Raw genomic sequence first — 18671 nt, 5'->3', positions numbered from 1 at the left:
TGAAGGAGGTAGATTCCTCCTTAGTGCCCATCCACACTCTTTTTCTCACCTTTGGTAGAGTGGTGCTTCCATCCAAGATCAAAGCAGGCTATGAAATTATCACAGCCCGGCCGTACATTAAAATGTGATGCGCTGCTACCAGTGTCATCGTTTCAATCACACTAGAACATCTTGTCGCCACTCAGCCAAATGTGTAAACTATGGTAGGAATGAGCTCGAGGGCAGTTGTCCGCCTCTCAGGATTGTCCTGTGTATCTTGATGAGCGAGCTGTCCAAGAGATCTGGGTAAAGGAAAAAGTGCCTTACCCAGTTGCTCACAGGCTATTGACTAGTTGCAAACCCTGTGTTCTCCCATTTGGCATCTATAGTTCTGTTCTTGTTACCCCTTGCTCCATGAAGGACATGGCCACACAGACATGTGACCTACAATTCAGCTCTGAGGTTGTGAAATCGTTGCCCAGTGTCAAGGTAGCATCACCATCTCCCCATCCAGCTGTGCAACAAGTCATCAGACTCTCGCCTCAAGGGGTGAAGCCCCCAGCTACACAACCGGTAGGCCGGAAAGGACAGAGGGAGTACTCCTGTTAGAGGTGGCAAAAAATATCGTTACTGAGATGTGACGGTTACTGCGATAACCGTTCCTCTGATACAGGCAGTTATTTCAATAACTGTCTAGAGTCAACAGTGCCTCGCGCCATCTGTTGACCGAAGATCGTACTACGCTTTCCCATCAACTCATCGGAGATCTGGCTACGAGTGAAGGAGAGGGATAGACCATTTGGAAGGCGTTCTATAGGCCATGGGAATAACTGTGAGACTGTGCGCCATCTGTTGATAAGAACTGTGTACTGTATCGTGCGCCTTCGTTACTTTTAGCACAAACAATTAAATAAAGTTAATGTCCGAGCAGTGGCTGCAGTACAGGCATTAACAAGTACGGTTGTTCCCTTGAGCCACTGCCTTATTTGTCAGTTTAGCTTGGACGGATAGTATAAAGAGAGTTACCATAAGGAATTCGAGTGACTATGGAAATAACTGTCAGAGATTGGTATTTTCCTCTGGCAGTCATCGTTGTTGACTCACAGTTCTCGTTCTCTGGCAGTTATCGGGCTACCATTACAGGTAACCTGTAAGTTGGTAAGGGTAACGGAATAACTGTGTGTCTGTGTTCCTGACACAGTGACTCCAGTCTTAGACCCTGGTGATATTTCCAGAGACGATAGTTACTGGAGCGAACAAATATTTATGTACTTCTTCGGAAATAGCCGCTGACAAATAACATGTCAGGATGTATAACATAATACAGTTGAATATAATAATTATTATCCTCATCATTTGTCAGGAGATTGTCAAAATATGTGAATATATTACAGTAACTTCTAATATTTACAGAATTGGTACGCTGTCAGAATAAAAGACAGTTACGCACTTTTAATAAATTTATCATACATAGAATACCCGATCTTGACTGTTGCGACCAAGTGCTGTCAAAACTGAAATACAGCAGAATTTTTACCTAAGCTGGTCTATCAGTTTCTGTTACAATATTCATCTGCAGAGTAGAAGGAGGGGTCAATGGAAGCGTCCGATTCCACCCGTCTGCTTTGATGTAAAGGTGTTGTGGTGTGTGAATGTCATTACGGCATGGTGCTTGAGTTTGTTATTTTGTGTGTGTGTGTGTGGGGGGGGGGGGGGGGGGGGCTGGCCGATCTAATTTGGTGCCGGAATTTGCTGGTGGTAATTATTATTATTATTATTACTATTATTATTTTTCTAGTTGTGATGTTCTGTGTATTTATGGAGTATTGAATGTGATTTAATTTATGTAGGGATGTTTGATTTGTGGATTTTTGGGATTGTTGTTTTATTTTTCGCAGTTGTAGGTGTTGGTTTTTTGGCATCAGTAGTTGTGGTGGACCTATATAGGTCACTGGAAATGACCGATTCCCATTTTCATAGTTATAGGTGTTGATGTTTTGGTATCGTCATCTGAGGTTGACCTATGCAGGTCAAGGGAAATGTCCGATTCCAATTTTTGTACTTTTAGTTGTGGGTATTGGTGTTTTGGTGTGGTCACCTATGGTTGACCTATATTGTTCAAGGGAAGTGTCCAATTCCTGCAGATTTTTGTTGGTGTAGCGGAATGCTGTAATTTTTTTTTTCTTTTTGTTCTTCACTTTGTGTTTTGGGATCATGGTGTGGTTTTTTTTTTTTTTTTTTTTTTTTTTTACTAGCTTGTCCTCACCCTAAAGCCCCCCAACTTCCCGTAGTTGTGTTGGTTTGATTGTATTTTTGGTGGGAGATGTTATTGTATTATTTATATGCCATAGACACACTTAAAATAGCCATTTCCGGCATATTGTTGACGTCCTGGGTCAAAGCAGGCGGGTGGAATCAGACACTTCTGTATCAAAAAGTCTTTCAAACACACTGTAAACCGTCCTTTATCTGAAACCAAGTTTTTAATGATTGCTGACTTGCCGGCAGTTTATTGAAAATGCATGTTCCTGAATATTGGACCCCTTTTGGACCAAGGTAAGTGATTTTAGGTCTTTATGTAGATTGCTGTTCCTATTTCTAGTACTGACATTATGTATTGAGCTATTGGTTGGAAATACTTGTAACAAATTTCATTAAGGAATAAATATACTAGGAAGCAGTGGTTAGAATAAAAAGTTCCTTGAATAGGTTCCTACATGATGTTCTTGAATTTATACCACAAACGATTTTTATTACACGCTTTTGCATGCAAAAAACTTTTGCTATGTTTGACGAGTTACCACAGAATATGCTCCCTTATGAAATAGAGGAAAATATGTAAGCTTTTGTATATTTATGTCTCGTAGATCTAACATCGTTCTCACTGTAAATACAGACTTGTTTAGGCGCTTATCAGTTCTGTGGTATGCCCTTCCCAACTGAATTTATTATTGAGTTGTAGTTCCAGAAATGTAACACTGTCAACTTTTTCGATCTGCTTGTCTTCATATGTTATAAACATGCTGTAGCTGAAGAAATCAAGCAGTTTCCAAATCTCACATAAAACTTGGATTAGCGTACACACACTTTCCCCAATAGGACTATCTTTTACAGGACACGAGTAAACGAATCTGTCACATTATGTATATTTTTTGTTGTATTACAAGGCTGTACACTTATTCTATTAAGTGAGCAGCACAAGAAATTAAGCTTCGAATTTAACCTACAGTATTCAGTTTACATATTACTTCATACTTAAAAACGCATGTTGTTAACATTTTACTTAAACAGTGCTGTGGCGAAGTTCCGCGTACTTTCTGTTGCAGCTGTGAGGATAATATTTCTAATAGCTACCGATAACCTACAAACATATAATATGAAACACTAATAAACGTTCTAACATCAGCTAAAATGTACCCAGAGTTAATTAGCTAAGGTTATGACACGATTCATATGACATTCCTGCATTTCACACTATTCGCGGTTATACTGATAACTAAACTGATGGATTCCAACTATGTCGTTATTTAACTGTAGCCCCTTCGGAGTATTCGGTATTTGCTAGCGAAAAATAACGTGACAGTTATTATTAACTGTTAAAAATAATGGTTATCAAAGAGTAACTGGAACTGTAATAACGGTTACTCCCCCCCCCCCCCCCCCCCCCCCCCCCCCCCCCTGCGGGTTCGGGGGTTAGAATAGGCCCGCGGTATTCCTGCCTGTCGTAAGAGGCGACTAAAAGGAGTCTCAAATGTTTCGGCCTTATGTGATGGTCCCCTCTCGGGTTTGACCTCCATCTTTCTAAATTATTCCGAAGAGCGAGCCATTTGGGGAAGGGATCCTTACGTGGTGCACTGTATCCGTCGTGCATTGAGACCTTTAGCCGGCTTTTTCATCGTTGCAATGGTGTCCCGCTCGTTTTCCATCTCTTGGGCGAGGATACGTCCCTGGGTGCGATTCCCACGCTGCACTCTGCAGTGTTTCTTTTAACTGCGACGACGACCTTGGACAGTCTTGCACCTAAGATCCAGCACGGTAGCCAGTCTGTCGTTGTGGGGCCGCCATGTACCCTCTTGGTTGTAGCCCCCTGACAACACAGGGATCGCTCTACTGATGCCTGCGCCGTTAACTCCCCACGTATGCCAAGGGGTAGATGCCCGTCTCCCTGGGGCATCAGGACTCCCGGCAATGGACATCCTGCCAGGTGGCTATTGCTGCGGCTGTGTGGCGCCCGTGGGGAGGGCCCTTGGTCGGAGTAGGTGGCATCAGGGCGGATGACCCGCAATGAAGCGTGGTACATCATCTCTCGCTGGCGGCCAGCCGCCAGCAGTCTCTAAGCGTTCTCGGGCTCAATTTAATGCTGAAAAGAACCTTTAGAGGCTGTCGCTGTTCGGGTGTGGACGCCAAAGGCTGTTACCGTCTGCAGTCTTTATCTTCCACCGGATGGTGATGTCTTGCAGCATGTCCTGGCTGCGCTGATAGCCCAATTGCCGCCACCTTTCTTGCTATTGGGCGACTTCAACGCCCATAACCCTCTGTGGGGTGGGTCAGTGGCAACAGGTCGAGGCGCCATCGTTGAGCATTTATTGTCGCAGCTCGATCTCTCGATTTTAAATGATGGTGCCTTCACACACTTCAGTGTGGCGCATGGCACATACTCCGCCATTGACCTTTCAATCTGTAGCCCTAGCCTCTTACCGTCTGTCCAATGGAGTGTGCATGACGACCTGTGTGGTAGTGACCACTTTCCGATCTTTCTGTCACTACCACAGCGTCACTCTTCTGGGCGCCCTAGCAGATGGGCTATGAATAAGGCTGACTGGGACTTGTTCTCCTCCACTGCCGCTCTTGAGTCTCTCTCTAATGACGACATTGATGCGGTGGTTCAATCGGTCACCACCGGCATCGTTACTGCCGCCGAATCTGCCATTCCCTGATCTTCTGGGTCCCCTCGGTGGAAGGCTGTGCCTTGGTGGTCGCCTGAGATCACCGGCGGGCGCTCCAGCGTCACAAGCGACATCCCTCCTTAGACCACCTTATCGCCTTCAAACGGCTGCATGCGCGGGCCCGCCTCCTTATCCGCCAAGGCAAGAAGGAGTGCTGGGAGCGGTATGTGTCCACCATTGGCCTCCATGTCACTCCTTCGCAGGTCTGGGCCAAGATTCGACGCGTCTACGGCTATCGGACCCCTGCCAGCGTCCCTGCGCTCTCACTGAATGGAGCAGTTTGTACTGACTCCGACGTCATTGCCAATCGCTTAGCAGAGCATTTTGCTATGAGTTCCGCTTCTGCGAATTACCCCCAGGCCTTCCGCTCCATTAAAGAGCGGATGGAACGTCGGAGCGTTTCGTTTCGCACCAACCACCCAGAATCTTACAATGCTCCATTCAGTGAGTGGGAATTTCGCAGTGCCCTAGCTGCTTGCCCTGATACCACTCCTGGGCCAGATGGCATCCACTGTCAGATGCTGAAACACCTTTCAGTGGACTGCCAGCGGCGCCTTCTCGATCTTTACAACCGTCTTTGGGTCGAGGGGGTGTTTCCGTCGCAATGGCGGGAAGGCGTTGTCATCCCCGTTTTGTAACCTGGAAAGACCCCTCTGGAGGTGGACAGCTACCGCCCCATTAGCCTCACCAACGTTCTTTGTAAGCTTCTCGAACGGATGGTGAGCCGGCGCTTGAATTAGGTACTGGAGTCTCGGGGCCTTCTGGCTCCGTCTCAGGGTGGGTTCCGGAAAGGCCGCTCCGCCGCCGACAATCTGGTGAGCCTGGAGTCGGCCATCCGTACTGCCTTTGCCCGCCGTCAGCACTTGGTCGCTGTCTTTTTCGACATGCGGAAGGCGTACGATACAACATGGCGTCATCACATCCTTTCTACGCTTCATGGATGGGGTCGTCGGGGTCCTCTGCCGCTTTTTATCCACAATTTCCTGTCGTATTGTACCTTACGCGTGCAAGTCGCAGCCTCCTATAGTTCCACCCACGTCCAGGAGAACGGTGTGCCACAGGGTTCTGTTTTAAGTGTCTGCCTGTTTTTAATAGCCATTAACGGGCTCGCTGTGGCCGTGGGAAATTCTGTCTCTGCTTCCCTGTATGTTGACGACTTCTGCCTTTATTACAGCTCTACTGGCATTGCAGCTGTTGAACGTCAGCTACAGGGCGCTATCCGTAAGGCGCAGTCTTGGGCTGTAGCGCATGGGTTTCAGTTTTCGGCAGCCAAGACCCGCGTTATGCATTTCTGCCGGCGCCGAACAGTCCATCCTGAGCCGCGGCTTTATCTTGCCAACGAACTCCTTGCTGTGGTGGAGACCCACAGGTTTTTGGGGGTGGTTTTCGATGCCCGGTTGACTTGGCTGCCTCATATCCGGCAGCTTAAACAGACGTGTTGCCGGCATCTAAATGCTCTGAGATGCTTGAGCCACACCCGCTGGGGCGCCGACCGCTCTACCCTGTTGCGGCTCTACCAGGCGTTAATCCAGTCCCGTCTGGATTATGGGAGCCTGGCTTATGGCTCAGCATCCCCATCTGCGTTACGGGTGTTGGACCCAATTCTCCACAGCGGGATACGCCTTGCCACTGGTGCTTTCCGCACCAGCCCTGTGGACAGCGTACTAGTGGAGGCAGGTGTACCTCCACTGCGGTTCCGGCGCCAACGTTTGCTGGCCGCTTATGCTGCCCATGTTCTAAGCTTGCCTGGGCATCCAAATTATCGTGTCCTGTTCCCGCAGTCAGTCGTCCATCTGCCAGACCGTCGGCCCCGGTCGGATTGTCCGATCGCCGTACGCGTCAAGGAGCTTCTCTGCGGGCTTGGGTTTTTCCCTGTTCCACCTCCTTTCAGGGCGCCTCTGCGTACACCCCCGTGGTGTGTTCCTCGCCCTTGCCTTCGGCTCGACTTGGCACAGGGCTCGAAGGACTCGGTCCCTCCAGAGGCCTTCCGCCGCCGCTTTTATTCCATCCTGGCCACGTATCAGGGCTCTGGAATTGTTTACACCGACGGTTCGATGGTTGCTGGTCGTGTCAGGTATGCGCTAACTCTAGGGGACCATTCCGAACAACGGTCCTTGGCGGCTGGCTGCAGCGTTTACACTGCTGAGCTAGTCGCCATCTTTCGAGCCCTAGAGTATATCCGCTCCTGCTCAGGTGAGTCCTTCGTTATCTGTAGCGATTCCCTGAGCGGTTTACGAGCTCTCGACCAGTGTTTTCCTCGTTCTCGTCTGGTGATGGCTATCCATGAGTCCCTGCATACTCTTGCGCGTTGCGGCCGCTCTGTGGCCTTTGTGTGGACCCCCGGTCATGTCGGTATCCCGGGCAATGAACATGTTGACCGCCTGGCGAAAGAGGCCACGAGTAAACCATCTCTGGATGTTGGCCTCCCAGAGGCTGATTTGCGGGCAGTCCTCCGCCGAAAAGTTTTTGCGCTTTGGGACGCTGAATGGCGCGATCGGATTACACCCAATAAACTCCGTGCCATTAAGGAGACGACGACTGTGTGGCGGTCCTCCATGCGAGCGAACCGCAGGTACTCAGTCATCCTTTGTCGGCTCCGCCTTGGCCACTCCCGGCTAACACACAGTTATTTACTGCGCCGGGAGGACCCTACTGTATGTCGCTGCGGGGCGGCTTTGACGGTGGCCCACATTCTGTTGGCCTGCCCCCTTTTAGCTGTGGTCAGGCAGACATTTGCGCTGCCTGATACGCTCCCTGCCGTTTTATCTGATGACCCTGTTATGGCTGCCTTAGTTTTACGTTTTATTAGGGCTGGGAGTTTTTATTCTTTAATCTGAGTGTTTCTGTTTTATTTTATGTTTTGTGTTGATTCTGACCTTTGGCCTATGATTTTAAACTGATCTTTTAATGTGTTTCTAAGTGGTTGGCTTTTCCTTTTTTATTTCTGTGGTCGGCCAACCACTGTCACACTCTGTGTGGTTTTAGTTCGTTTTGTCTTGTCTTTGTCTCAGTTTCTCTTGTTCTGTATCGTCTGTGATCTATTCTGTTCCTCGTTTTTATTCTCTGTGGGTGGTCTTTGTATTTGGAAAAAGGGACCGATGACCGTAGCAGTCTGGTCCCTTTCATCCCCCAAACCAACCAACCAACCAACGGTTACTCCAGAATAACCGTTTGGCCCACCTCTAACTCCTGTGAAGACTTCCTACATCCCTCCAGCCAACCGAGTCTTCCTCTAATCAGAAAGGCCCAAAGAAATCCACCAAAGGCAAACGCTCTTTTCCTTCACTGACTCGAAGATCCTCTTTGATGGTGTCACTGGCCAGCCTCCGTGTCATAGTGTGCACCACTAACAGTTTTTCAGCATTGGATTCCACAGACCGACCGCACAAGCAAGCCGATGCTTCTGTGGACCCCATGGAGCAGGATCCTCCTGCTTCTGTGCCCTATACCAGCGACTCTTAGCCTATCACTCGGCAGCCATTGAGGTGACTCCCCCACATCTTTTCCTTATCGTTCACCGTCCTCCAATGGAATGTTTGTGGCCTTCCACAAAGAGGATTTATGGCTGCTTTTGTACTCTGCCTTCAGGAAACGAAATTGCACCCTCACGACCTCTTTGAGCTTTCATGTTTCTTACTGGTTCATTTTGATCTCCCCCCTGAGGTTGGCATTCCATCTCATAGGGGCACCATGCTGCTCATATGCAGTGACATTCCTTGTCAACCCATCTCCCTGACTACCCATCTTCAAGCCATAGCAGTTTGCCTTTTCCTTCCCTCTTCTTATTGGGCAGCTACCTCCCCCATTTTTGCTACTTGGAGACTTTAATATACTTTATCCCCTTTTAACACTGGAGCACCCACTTTCCTTTCTGACTCCTCACACACCTATTCCCATTTGGACCTATCCTTCTGCACTGCCCAGCTTGCTCATCGTCTTGAGTGGTCCGTTCTTTCTGACACCTACTCGTGCGACCATTTCCCATGTGCTATCTGTTTGCTGACTCCTACCCCATCTTTGTACACACCCAAATGCCAGTATAGTAAGGCTGACTCCTTAGTCAGGTTTACTCCTCCCTGGCGACCTTCGACAAACAAGATTTCCCCAGTTGTGATGACCAAGTGGAATATTTCACAAATGTTGTTATTACTGCTGCAGAACGTTCCATTCCTTGCATTTTCCCTTTACCACATCGTGTCCCAATCCCTTGGTGGACTGAGGCATGCTGCGACACAATTCATGCATGGAGACGTGCTCTCTGCGTTTTTAACAATCATCCTTTGATGTCAAACTGCATTCATTATAAAAAGATGTGTGCAGTGTGTCGTTGTGTTCTTTGGTATAGCAAACGATCTAGCTGTATTTCATTCACTAGTTCTTTTAACAGTTTCAGCCCTTCCTCTGTCGTGTGGGCCAACCTCTGGTGGCTCTCTGGGACCAAGATCCTTTCCCCAATTTCTGGCCTGACAGTAGCAGATGATGTCATCGTGACCCCTATTGCTATATCAAACACCTTGGGCCACCATTTTGCGGACATTTCGAGCTCTTCCCACTATCACCCTGCCTTCCTCCATCGGAAACAAGTGGAGGAGGCTTGGGTGATACCCTTCTCTTCTCTGAATCACGAGTGTTACAATGCTGCCTTTACTGTGAGGGAGCTAGAACATGCTTTCAGTTCATCCCGATCCCAGGGCCAGATGCCATCCGCATCCACATTCATATGTTGCAGCACCTTTCTCTTGCAGGCAAGCACTTTCTGCTTACCATGTACAACCGCAGCTGGGCAGAGGGAACATTTCTTAGCTGTTGGTGTGAAGCCACCATCATACCCCTACCTATACCTAAGCCTGGTAAGGACAAAAACCTATCTTCTAGCTAATGCCCCATCTCTCTCACCAGCTGCACTTGCAAGGTGATGGAACGTATGATTGATGCTCAGCTGGTATGGTGGCTTGAGACTCGCAATTTACTGATTAATGCACAGTGTGGATTTTGATGATGAATGCACAGTGTGGATTTCGAGTGCAGCGTTCTGCAGTTGACCAGCTCGTTACTTTGTCCACCCATGTCATGAATAGTTTTCTGCAGAAACCCCAGACCGTGGCCGTGTTTTTCAATTTAGAGAAGGGCTATGACACCTTCTGGAGAATTGGTATCCTCTATACTCTTTACACATGGGGCTTCCATGGCCGCCTGCCCTGTTTCCTTCAGGAATTTTTAAAAGGCCAAGTTTTCAAGGTGCATGTGGGTTCTACCTTGTCAGACACCTTTATTCAGGAAAACAGTGTGCCTCAGGGTTCCATCCTGAGCGTCATCCTCTTTGCTATCGCCATTATTCCTATAATGCCTTGTCTCCTCCTGGGCATCTCCGGCTCCCATTTTGTTGATGATTTTGTCATCTATTGCAGTTCTCCGTGGACCTGTCACACTGAGTGGTGTCTTTAGTAATGTCTTGATCGTCTTTACTCATGGAGTTCAACAATGGCTTTCGTTTTTCCACTGACAAAACCATCTGTATGAATTCCTGGTGATGTAATTGGTTTCTCCCACCATCTTTACATCTTGGGCCTGTTGCCTTTCCATTTGTTGAAACTATGAAATTCCTGGGGTTCAAACTCAATAGGAAACTCTCTTGGTCCTCCCATGTATCTTACCTGGCAGCCCGCTGTACACAGTTCCTCAATGTCCTCTGTGCCCTCAATGGTAGTTACTGGGGTGCCGATCGAACCAACCTCGTCCATTTGTACTGGTCCCTTGTCCGTTCAAAACTGTTGTTTATGCATCTGCATGTCCATACCTCATATGCAGTCTCAACACTATCCGCCATTGTGGCATCCATTTGGCCACTGGTGCCTTTTACACCAGCCCGGTTGAGTGTCTGTATACTGAGGCTGCTGAACTACCACTGTCCTACCACCATAACTTTCTCCTCAGCAGGTATGCAAGCCGTTTGTCTGCCATGCATGACCACCCATCCTATGCCTCCTTCTTCGATGACTCCTTTGATCACCAGTATGGGCGATTCTCTGTTATCTCCTGGACTCCGTTTTCGGCACTTGTTATGGTGGCTTAACTTCACACTACCTGCAACTTTCCCAGTGGGTGTGAACCCTTCACCACCTTGGCTCTGTGAAGCAGCCCATGTTAACCTTGGCCTTCATTTGTTTCCTAGGAATACTACTCCAGGCTCACTCTATCGCCTTTAGTTTCATGACCTTCACATGGAACTTGGCGGTAGTACCTTTGTATACACTGATGGCTATCGGACTGACTGTGGGGTTCGGTGAGCCTATGTCATTGGCACCCGTGTCTTTCAATATCAGCTTCCGGCACACTGCTCAGTATTTACAGCCAAGCTCTTCACCCTCTATCTGGCCACAGAGTACATCTGTCAACACAGCCTTCTCAATTGTGTCCTCAGATCAGACTCACTCGGCGCCCTTCAAAGTTTATGTGCGCTGTACACCACCCATCCCTTAGTGCAGCAGGTCCAGGGAACGTGTCACTCTTGGTGGAGCCAGTGTGATGTTTCTGTGGGTTCCTGGTCATGTCGGTCTGCGAGGAGACGAGGCTGCTGTCAAGGCTGCATTCCTTGTACCTCAGCCCACTGGTTCCTATATTCCCTGTGATGATCTCTGTGTTGCTGTCTGTCAGGAGATGGTGTCCTTTGACATTGCCAATCGTCCTCCCTTCACGGGATAAACTCCGGCTTATTAAGCCTCTCCCAGCATCTTGGTTGACCTCCTCTCGGCACTCCCGCCGGGAGGAGGTTATGTTAACTAGGCTGCATATTGGGCACTGCCTTTTTAGCCATCGTCATTTGATAAGTGGTGCTACCCAGCCACTTTGTACATATTGCACCCAAGTTTTAACAGTCCACCAATTCCTGACGAAATGCCCATTTTTTAACCATTTATGTTCACGCATTGGTTTGCCGTCTGAGTTATAAGCCGTTTTAGCAAATAACATGCGAGCTGTTGACCACGTTTTACGTTTTACTTTTTATCTGCTAAAGCAATATGGCGAAGGCCATTTAATTTTTAGTTTTGGACCTCGGTTTCTGTTTGGTGTCTTTTCTAGCCCTTTCTCCGTGTCCCTGTTTTTAGCAGTCTTCTCTTATCTCAATTGGGACTGATGTATAGTCATTTTTTAACTCCTCTTTGTCTTTGTGTTCTATAGTTTTGACTTGGGCGCATATGCCCCAGTTGTTTTTTGTGCCCTAAAGCAAAACAAAACCAAAACCTTCGTTCCATTCCCTCATTATCCTATGCCTCACATCTAGAGGCCCATTTTCTATCAACCAGTCACGACTTCTCTGCACCCCCTGTGCATACTCCAGAGTTTATGATAAACTATTCCCATCTGCCTCTCTTCTTTGATGCTTTTTCTTCCTACTCCAAATTCCAAAATCTGCATCTGCAGCATTTACTTCGTTCAGCGTTATCTCTAGTGCTCATGAGTTGCTCTGCTCTGCTCTACTTTAAATGAGCTACTGCAGCTGACAAAATCCTGAACATTTCCTCCAGGGTAGCACCCCATGGGATTGACAGTGACATGGTGATCCACTTTCTGCTCTGATGGTGGCAGCAAGGGGTGAGAAGGCGTTGCCCACCGAATGTTGTGTGATACACTGCAGCAATCACCTCAGTGTACTCAAAGACTTGTAAAGAGTATACCCTGGTCATCCACCATTAATTGACCAAGACTGCAGCAAATGTTCATGAGTTGGTCAAGAGACTGTGCGAACATGGCACACCTGGTCGGTGTGGAGATGGCAGCTTGCAGATCATCTATGATGGTCCGCAATAGAGGAGGGCTGGCTGTGCACTAGTCTTCTTGTCCACAATGAACCAGTAGACAGCAACAGCAGACTATGGATGTGGTATGCATCAGGCTGGCTGCATCTCGGTGTTGGAAGTCAGCAAGCAGGTAGGAGGAAAAGAAAATAAGACACTGGTCCAGGGAATGGTTGAAATTGAGGGAGAAATATACCCATGAAAATATACTAAAGCAAATATTACACCGAGCACCTTATGATTACATTAGCTTTCTATAGATGGACACTCAAAATTTTAGTAACTGGTTTACTTCACCCTCACATTGAAAAAGAGGACACACATATGTGAATATTCACTTTCTTCTTTTTGGTTCTCTAATGACATTCCGTTAAAATATCACAACATGGGAACATGTATAATACATCATTTGTATAAGAATTAGAGAACTTTGATTTTTTTTTTCACTTTTTAAAATTTTATTATACTCCCAGTTTATGTTGTGCATAGAATATTATTATTTTAAACTAGTTCATGTATAATACATGGCAAGAAAAGACACAGTGCCTCTACCATTTTGATAATAGCAGTGCTATTTTGTTTTTATCTTTGATCATAGTTTCGATAGTTGTGAAAATTCATTAAATCTAAAGATAAATTGTTCTAAAACTCTTTTTATCTTAACATGTGCAGCAAAGCATTGACACAAACAATGTCTATCATCTTGTCAAATCTGCTGTCAATCAAAATTTGTCTCAAACACACTTCTTTATTGACAAACATGCCAAATAGCGATACACATGGTCAAATAAATGACAAATCTAGTAAAATTTGACAGATTATCAAACGTTTTATAATCCTATTACACTAACATCATGTCAATTGTCAGACATATTAACAAACTTTTCAAAGAGAAGAGAGAACTGAAACTTCCTGGCACATTGAAACTATCTGCTGTATCAGGACTTAAAACTGGTACCATTGCGTTTTGCAGGCAAGTGCTCCACCAACTGAGCTGTTCGAGCAAGACTAATGACCTGTCCTCAAAGCTCTCATCTCCTCCCTGCCTTTCGTCACAGAAGTTCTCTTGCATACTGTGTGGGACTCATACTCCCTGAAGAAAGGATAAGAGGACATGTGGCTTAACCATAGCCATGGGGAATAGTTTCAAGAATAAATTATCAGTCAGCAATGGAGTGAGGTACCAGCAGAAGTAAAGCTGTGAGGGTGGGTCGTGAGTCATGCTTTGATAGCTCAGTTAGTAGAGCACTTGTTTGCAAAAGGTAAAGATTGGAGTCCCAGTCTGGCACAAAGTCTTAATCTGCCAAAGTTTCAAATCAACACACACTGTTATGCCGAGTGAAAATTCATTCTGGGATCCCTCAGGTTGTAGCTTAGCAGTCTCCACAGTATTCTTTCTTCCAACAGTGCTAGTCCCACAAGGATGTAAGAGAGCTTTTGTGAAGTATGGAAGGTACGAGATGAGGTAATGGCAGAAGTAAAGCTGTGAGGATAGGTCATAAGTTGTACTTGGATAACTCAGTCAGTAGACCACTTGCCCACAAAAGGCAAAGGTCCTAAGTTCAAATCGTGGTTCAGCATACAGTTTTAATCTGCCAGAAAGTGGTTTTAATCTGCCAGAAAGTTTCAAATTGGTGCACACTGTGATACTGAGTGAAAATTCATTCAGAGGAGAGGGAACTGTTAGACTAATTGTCAGAAACAATTTTCACAAGTTCCATGGAATTTAAAGCGAAATGCTGTATATTAGTAATTTCCTGCCATGATATGAGTAGACGACTGTGCCAAAATATGCAAGGTAGTTATGACATCAAGTGGTTCACTCAAAATTTCATGGAACAATCTATATGCTCGGTAAAGTTTTAGATCCAACATATTTGCAGTGTATATTTTCCCACACTATCTTTAGTGGCTTCAGGTACTTACTTGTGAAATTATTTCACAAAGCGAGGAAATTTGATAATTTATTTTTTATTCTTTTTATATTCTTGTGTCTTTCAGGTGCAACAGTAGAAACATAGATATCTTATCATTGAGAGTACTTGCTGCCCACAGTTTGACCTTCTGTACAGGAGCTATTTGTGCCTTTTGGCTCCATATTATGTGACTAGTTACTATTAATAACAAGGTCTAGGGTTTGACAGTGGGAGTGTCAGCCTGAAACTGGTAACCATTGCATCAAAAATTATATATTCGTGCAACCGAGACAGACAAAATAAACAAAGAATACCAAATTTCTTCAGTACTAGACATTTGTGGACCCACCATCATAAGGCAGCATACCTCAAATCAGCAAATTGACAAACTAATGTTACTTCATCAGACCGATGTCATAGCAGGTGGTTTGTATGGCTTCGACCAGAGTATCATAACAGTAGACTCTCAACTATCTAGCTCGTGACTATCTAGCCTCTGTGCTATCTAACCCCTTAATCCCAGCCTACTTAATTAATATCATGGTAACACTTCTCCATGATAACTGAGGATAATTTGTTGTTTGTACTGTACTTTTATAGAACTCTAGCAAGTGGCTGCTAGCTACAATGTTGTGTGGTCTTTTGAAATCTTTTGTGCTTCTGTGTCATCTGGAGCCACAATTATAAGATACATATTCTGTCATTAATATTAAATAAATTACCAGAGCCACTCTTCAAAAAAAGGATACTTAGAAACCCTCTTCCAGGCCTCCCAAACAACAATGAACACACATAAAGAGTAGGTGTGTTTGCTACCCAATGTTCTTTGTTTCTTCAGTTGTATATCATACATCAAGTGCATGTATTCTTAAATTATTGTTTTGAGCATTCCATTGTGTTTTAATTAAAGAGTCTGAAATTGGTGGTGGTGGGGGGGGGGGGGGGGGGAGAAACACCTTCTAGTGATATGGATCAGAAACTATGTGCTGTAATGTTACTGGATTCTGAGATAGCAGCCAAAACTATTGATTTGGATTTAGGAGTGGGGAAAAAAAATTGACAAGTAGAAATTGAAAAGTGATACGCTCCCCAAGCTAGTGGAAGTTGAATAAAAGTAAGAAAGGCAATGTTGAAAGGTAAGCATAAAGAAATTGAGGCAGCTTTATCTTTGTGGCATAAACATTTAAGAGGAAAATGTTTGCCTGTACTGAGCCCATATTTCAGGAAAAAGCGTTGCAATTTCAGTGGCAGGTAGAAGGAGAAGATTCAGAATTTACTGCCAGTGATGGGTGGTTGGATTGGTGGAAAAACTGATTTGGTATTCACTAGATTACCAATAGTGGAGAGATTTTATCTGTTGATAAAGAGGCTGTTCCATCATTTAATGATTGTCTTTTCAAAGTTATTGATCAAGAGGGAATTTCTGGCGAACAGCTGTACAGTTACAATGAGAGTGGTTAAAATTACAAGTTGTTCCCTACGAAAATGATTGCTTAAAAAAATGAAGTTGCAGCACCCATATACAAGAAAAGTGATGATAGACCTACCGCATTGGCTTGCAATAATGGAATTGGCAACCACAAGCTTAGGCTTATACTAATAGAGAAATCACGGAAACCTAGAGCTTTCAAAAACCTGAAAAATCAGAAATCACTGCCCCCACATTGCACACAGCAAAAGAAAGCACCGATGCATTAAGAAATCTTAAAAATTTGATTCCAGAATGAAGTCGTATCAGTTGTAGAGAAATATTTGAAAGTCAACAATTTACCGAGAAAAGCTCTGCTGCTGCTTCATAACGCACCTTCACATCCCGCCATTCACAGGTGGAGGTATCAAAGCATTATTTTTACCATTAAATGTGGCTGCTTTTTGTCAGCCGATGTACTGAGGCACCCTTGAAAAGCTTAAGTAGTAATATCGCCACTGTCTTCCCAGTTTGTTGATATCAGTGATTTAATAATGAAGACTGTGTAGCCAATCTGAAGAAGACAGACTTGCCTTGTATCATAAGGTGGTTGGCCAAAGAATGGGAAGAGATTCTAAACATATCACTTGTAAGGTGTTGAAAAACTCTTTTAGATCATGATCATTTTAAATTCGAATCTACATGGGAACCGAAGTCAAAGTTGGAACTAACGATAACATTTTGTTGCTCATAAATGTACTGGGCTGTGAAGATGTCGATGCAGATGTTGCAGAATGGATGGCAGATGTTGAAGTTCATGAACCAACTGACAACAGTATTGTGGAAATGGTGATGCAGAGGGAAGTAACACAAGAGGAGACAGTAAAATTAGATTACAGGAGAAATCTCATCTCGCATTCAGAAGGGTTCAAGACAATTGAGACAGCAGTTTTTAGTGAGCAGGAGGAACTCACTCTAGTCATCTGTCAAAGACTTCTTAAAAGCTCAGTCTTGTATGTCTCACAATTTTTGTTAAATGTGGCTTTTCTTGTGTGTAATCATACAATTATACTTTATATTGCAGATTGTTTTGTGATTCCTGTAGTAACTTTTCAATGGTGGAGTATGTACATAACAACCACTTATAACTAGCGTGTATTATGAAATAAGTCAGAAAATGTTAAAGAAATTGGGTGGTGTTATAAAAAGGTGTTCTGAATGGTACAGCTGGTGTCAGAAAAGAGAATTTATAGAACTGTGGCGTATCCAGCTTGACTTTTTGCCACATTAGGCCAGATAGTCAAGAGTCAACTGTATTTACAAAGGTGGCAATATATATTTATCTCATTTCCCTGTTCAAAGTCATAATTGAAAACTGTTATGAAATGAAATATAGAATTCAGCTCATTTTGCACTGATGCTGTGGGATAGTAAAAGGCATCAGATCAGTGCATATATTTGAGAATTTGGGTAACAGTCTTTTTACAAGTTCAGAGCGTACCTATTTTGTGTAAACATAATTAGATTACGCTAACAAAATTATATATTTCATATGCATATGCATTTCTATTATCACCATTACATTTTCCTGTGCTTTGCTTGTCATGTAAGTTTTGCCTTTGTGAATGTTGTAACAGTGTTACTGGACTTCATTTTAATTTTTGACACTGACCAATACATTTCAAACATTGTTTACAGGCTCGCAAGAAGAATGTAATTAAAGATTTTGTCTCTGTGGCTGGGCTTCTACATGTTTCACACATGGGAATATTTACAAGAACTGAATTAAGCCCATACATGAAGCTGGCCCGTCTGCCTCGTGGACCAACACTTACTTTTCGCATTGAAAACTACACACTGGCAAGAGATGTTGTTTCCAGTTTGCGCAGACAACTTATTTTCCATCGTCAGTTTGAACATGCCCCATTGGTGGTTCTTAACAATTTTGCTGGGGAAGGGAGGCACTTGAAACTTATAGCATCAATGTTCCAGAACATGTTTCCCACAATTAATCTTACAAAGGTATTTGTGTTTTCTTTTCAGTGGTAAATGTATGCTCAAGCAGTTTTTGAAGAACCACAATTTTTGTGAAGTGCTTGTATTAGCTGATTTGTTAATTAATTTTTTTAAATAAGTACTGTAGAAACGTGAACTTTCTTGTTTTCCTTTTTTTCTAGAAAATAATTGTAGAAATTAAGTGTTGACCTTATGTTTTAGTCCTCTTTATTTTTTCATTTCATCTCCTCTTTGATATTTGGAAATCTTTCCTCTCCACAAATTTCATTTTCATTTGTTTTCACTGAACATTCAGAAATTTTTAGGTATGATCTTAGACTGGCCTAAATACATTCTTTCGAATCTAATAACCTAAAAATTTGCTCTGGCACTAATCACATTTTTGTAATTACCTATACCAAGAGCTTCACTCTGTGTATATTGTTCTTTAATTAAGGTGTTGAAATCTGTGGGTTTAATTACATAGCTACAAAATTGTATTTGTTTCACTTAAGAAAATATTCAGGCAGTCACCTATGTTTATCCAGTATACATGAAAGTTGACTACTTGTGATCAGGCTGAACTGTATAGAATTATTTTGAATGAATGACACACATTGTCTTCACTGTG

At 44.4% G+C, this 18671-nt stretch overlaps 1 protein-coding gene across 1 annotated transcript in view; it reads left to right on the top strand.

Annotated features, from left to right (window-relative positions):
• LOC126181686 (protein Peter pan) overlaps positions 1-18671 on the top strand; it is a 98871-nt gene that overhangs the window by 19777 nt on the left and 60423 nt on the right. The window contains exon 3 of the mRNA XM_049924790.1: positions 17744-18067. Coding sequence (XP_049780747.1) covers positions 17744-18067 — 324 coding nt within the window. The remainder of the gene's footprint in view (positions 1-17743; positions 18068-18671) is intronic.

The sequence above is a fragment of the Schistocerca cancellata genome, chromosome 1, assembly GCF_023864275.1.
Source record: "Schistocerca cancellata isolate TAMUIC-IGC-003103 chromosome 1, iqSchCanc2.1, whole genome shotgun sequence".
Lineage (NCBI taxonomy): Eukaryota > Metazoa > Arthropoda > Insecta > Orthoptera > Acrididae > Schistocerca > Schistocerca cancellata.
The sequence above is the reverse complement of the archived record's forward strand: the minus strand, read 5'-3'. Positions and strand labels throughout refer to the sequence as shown.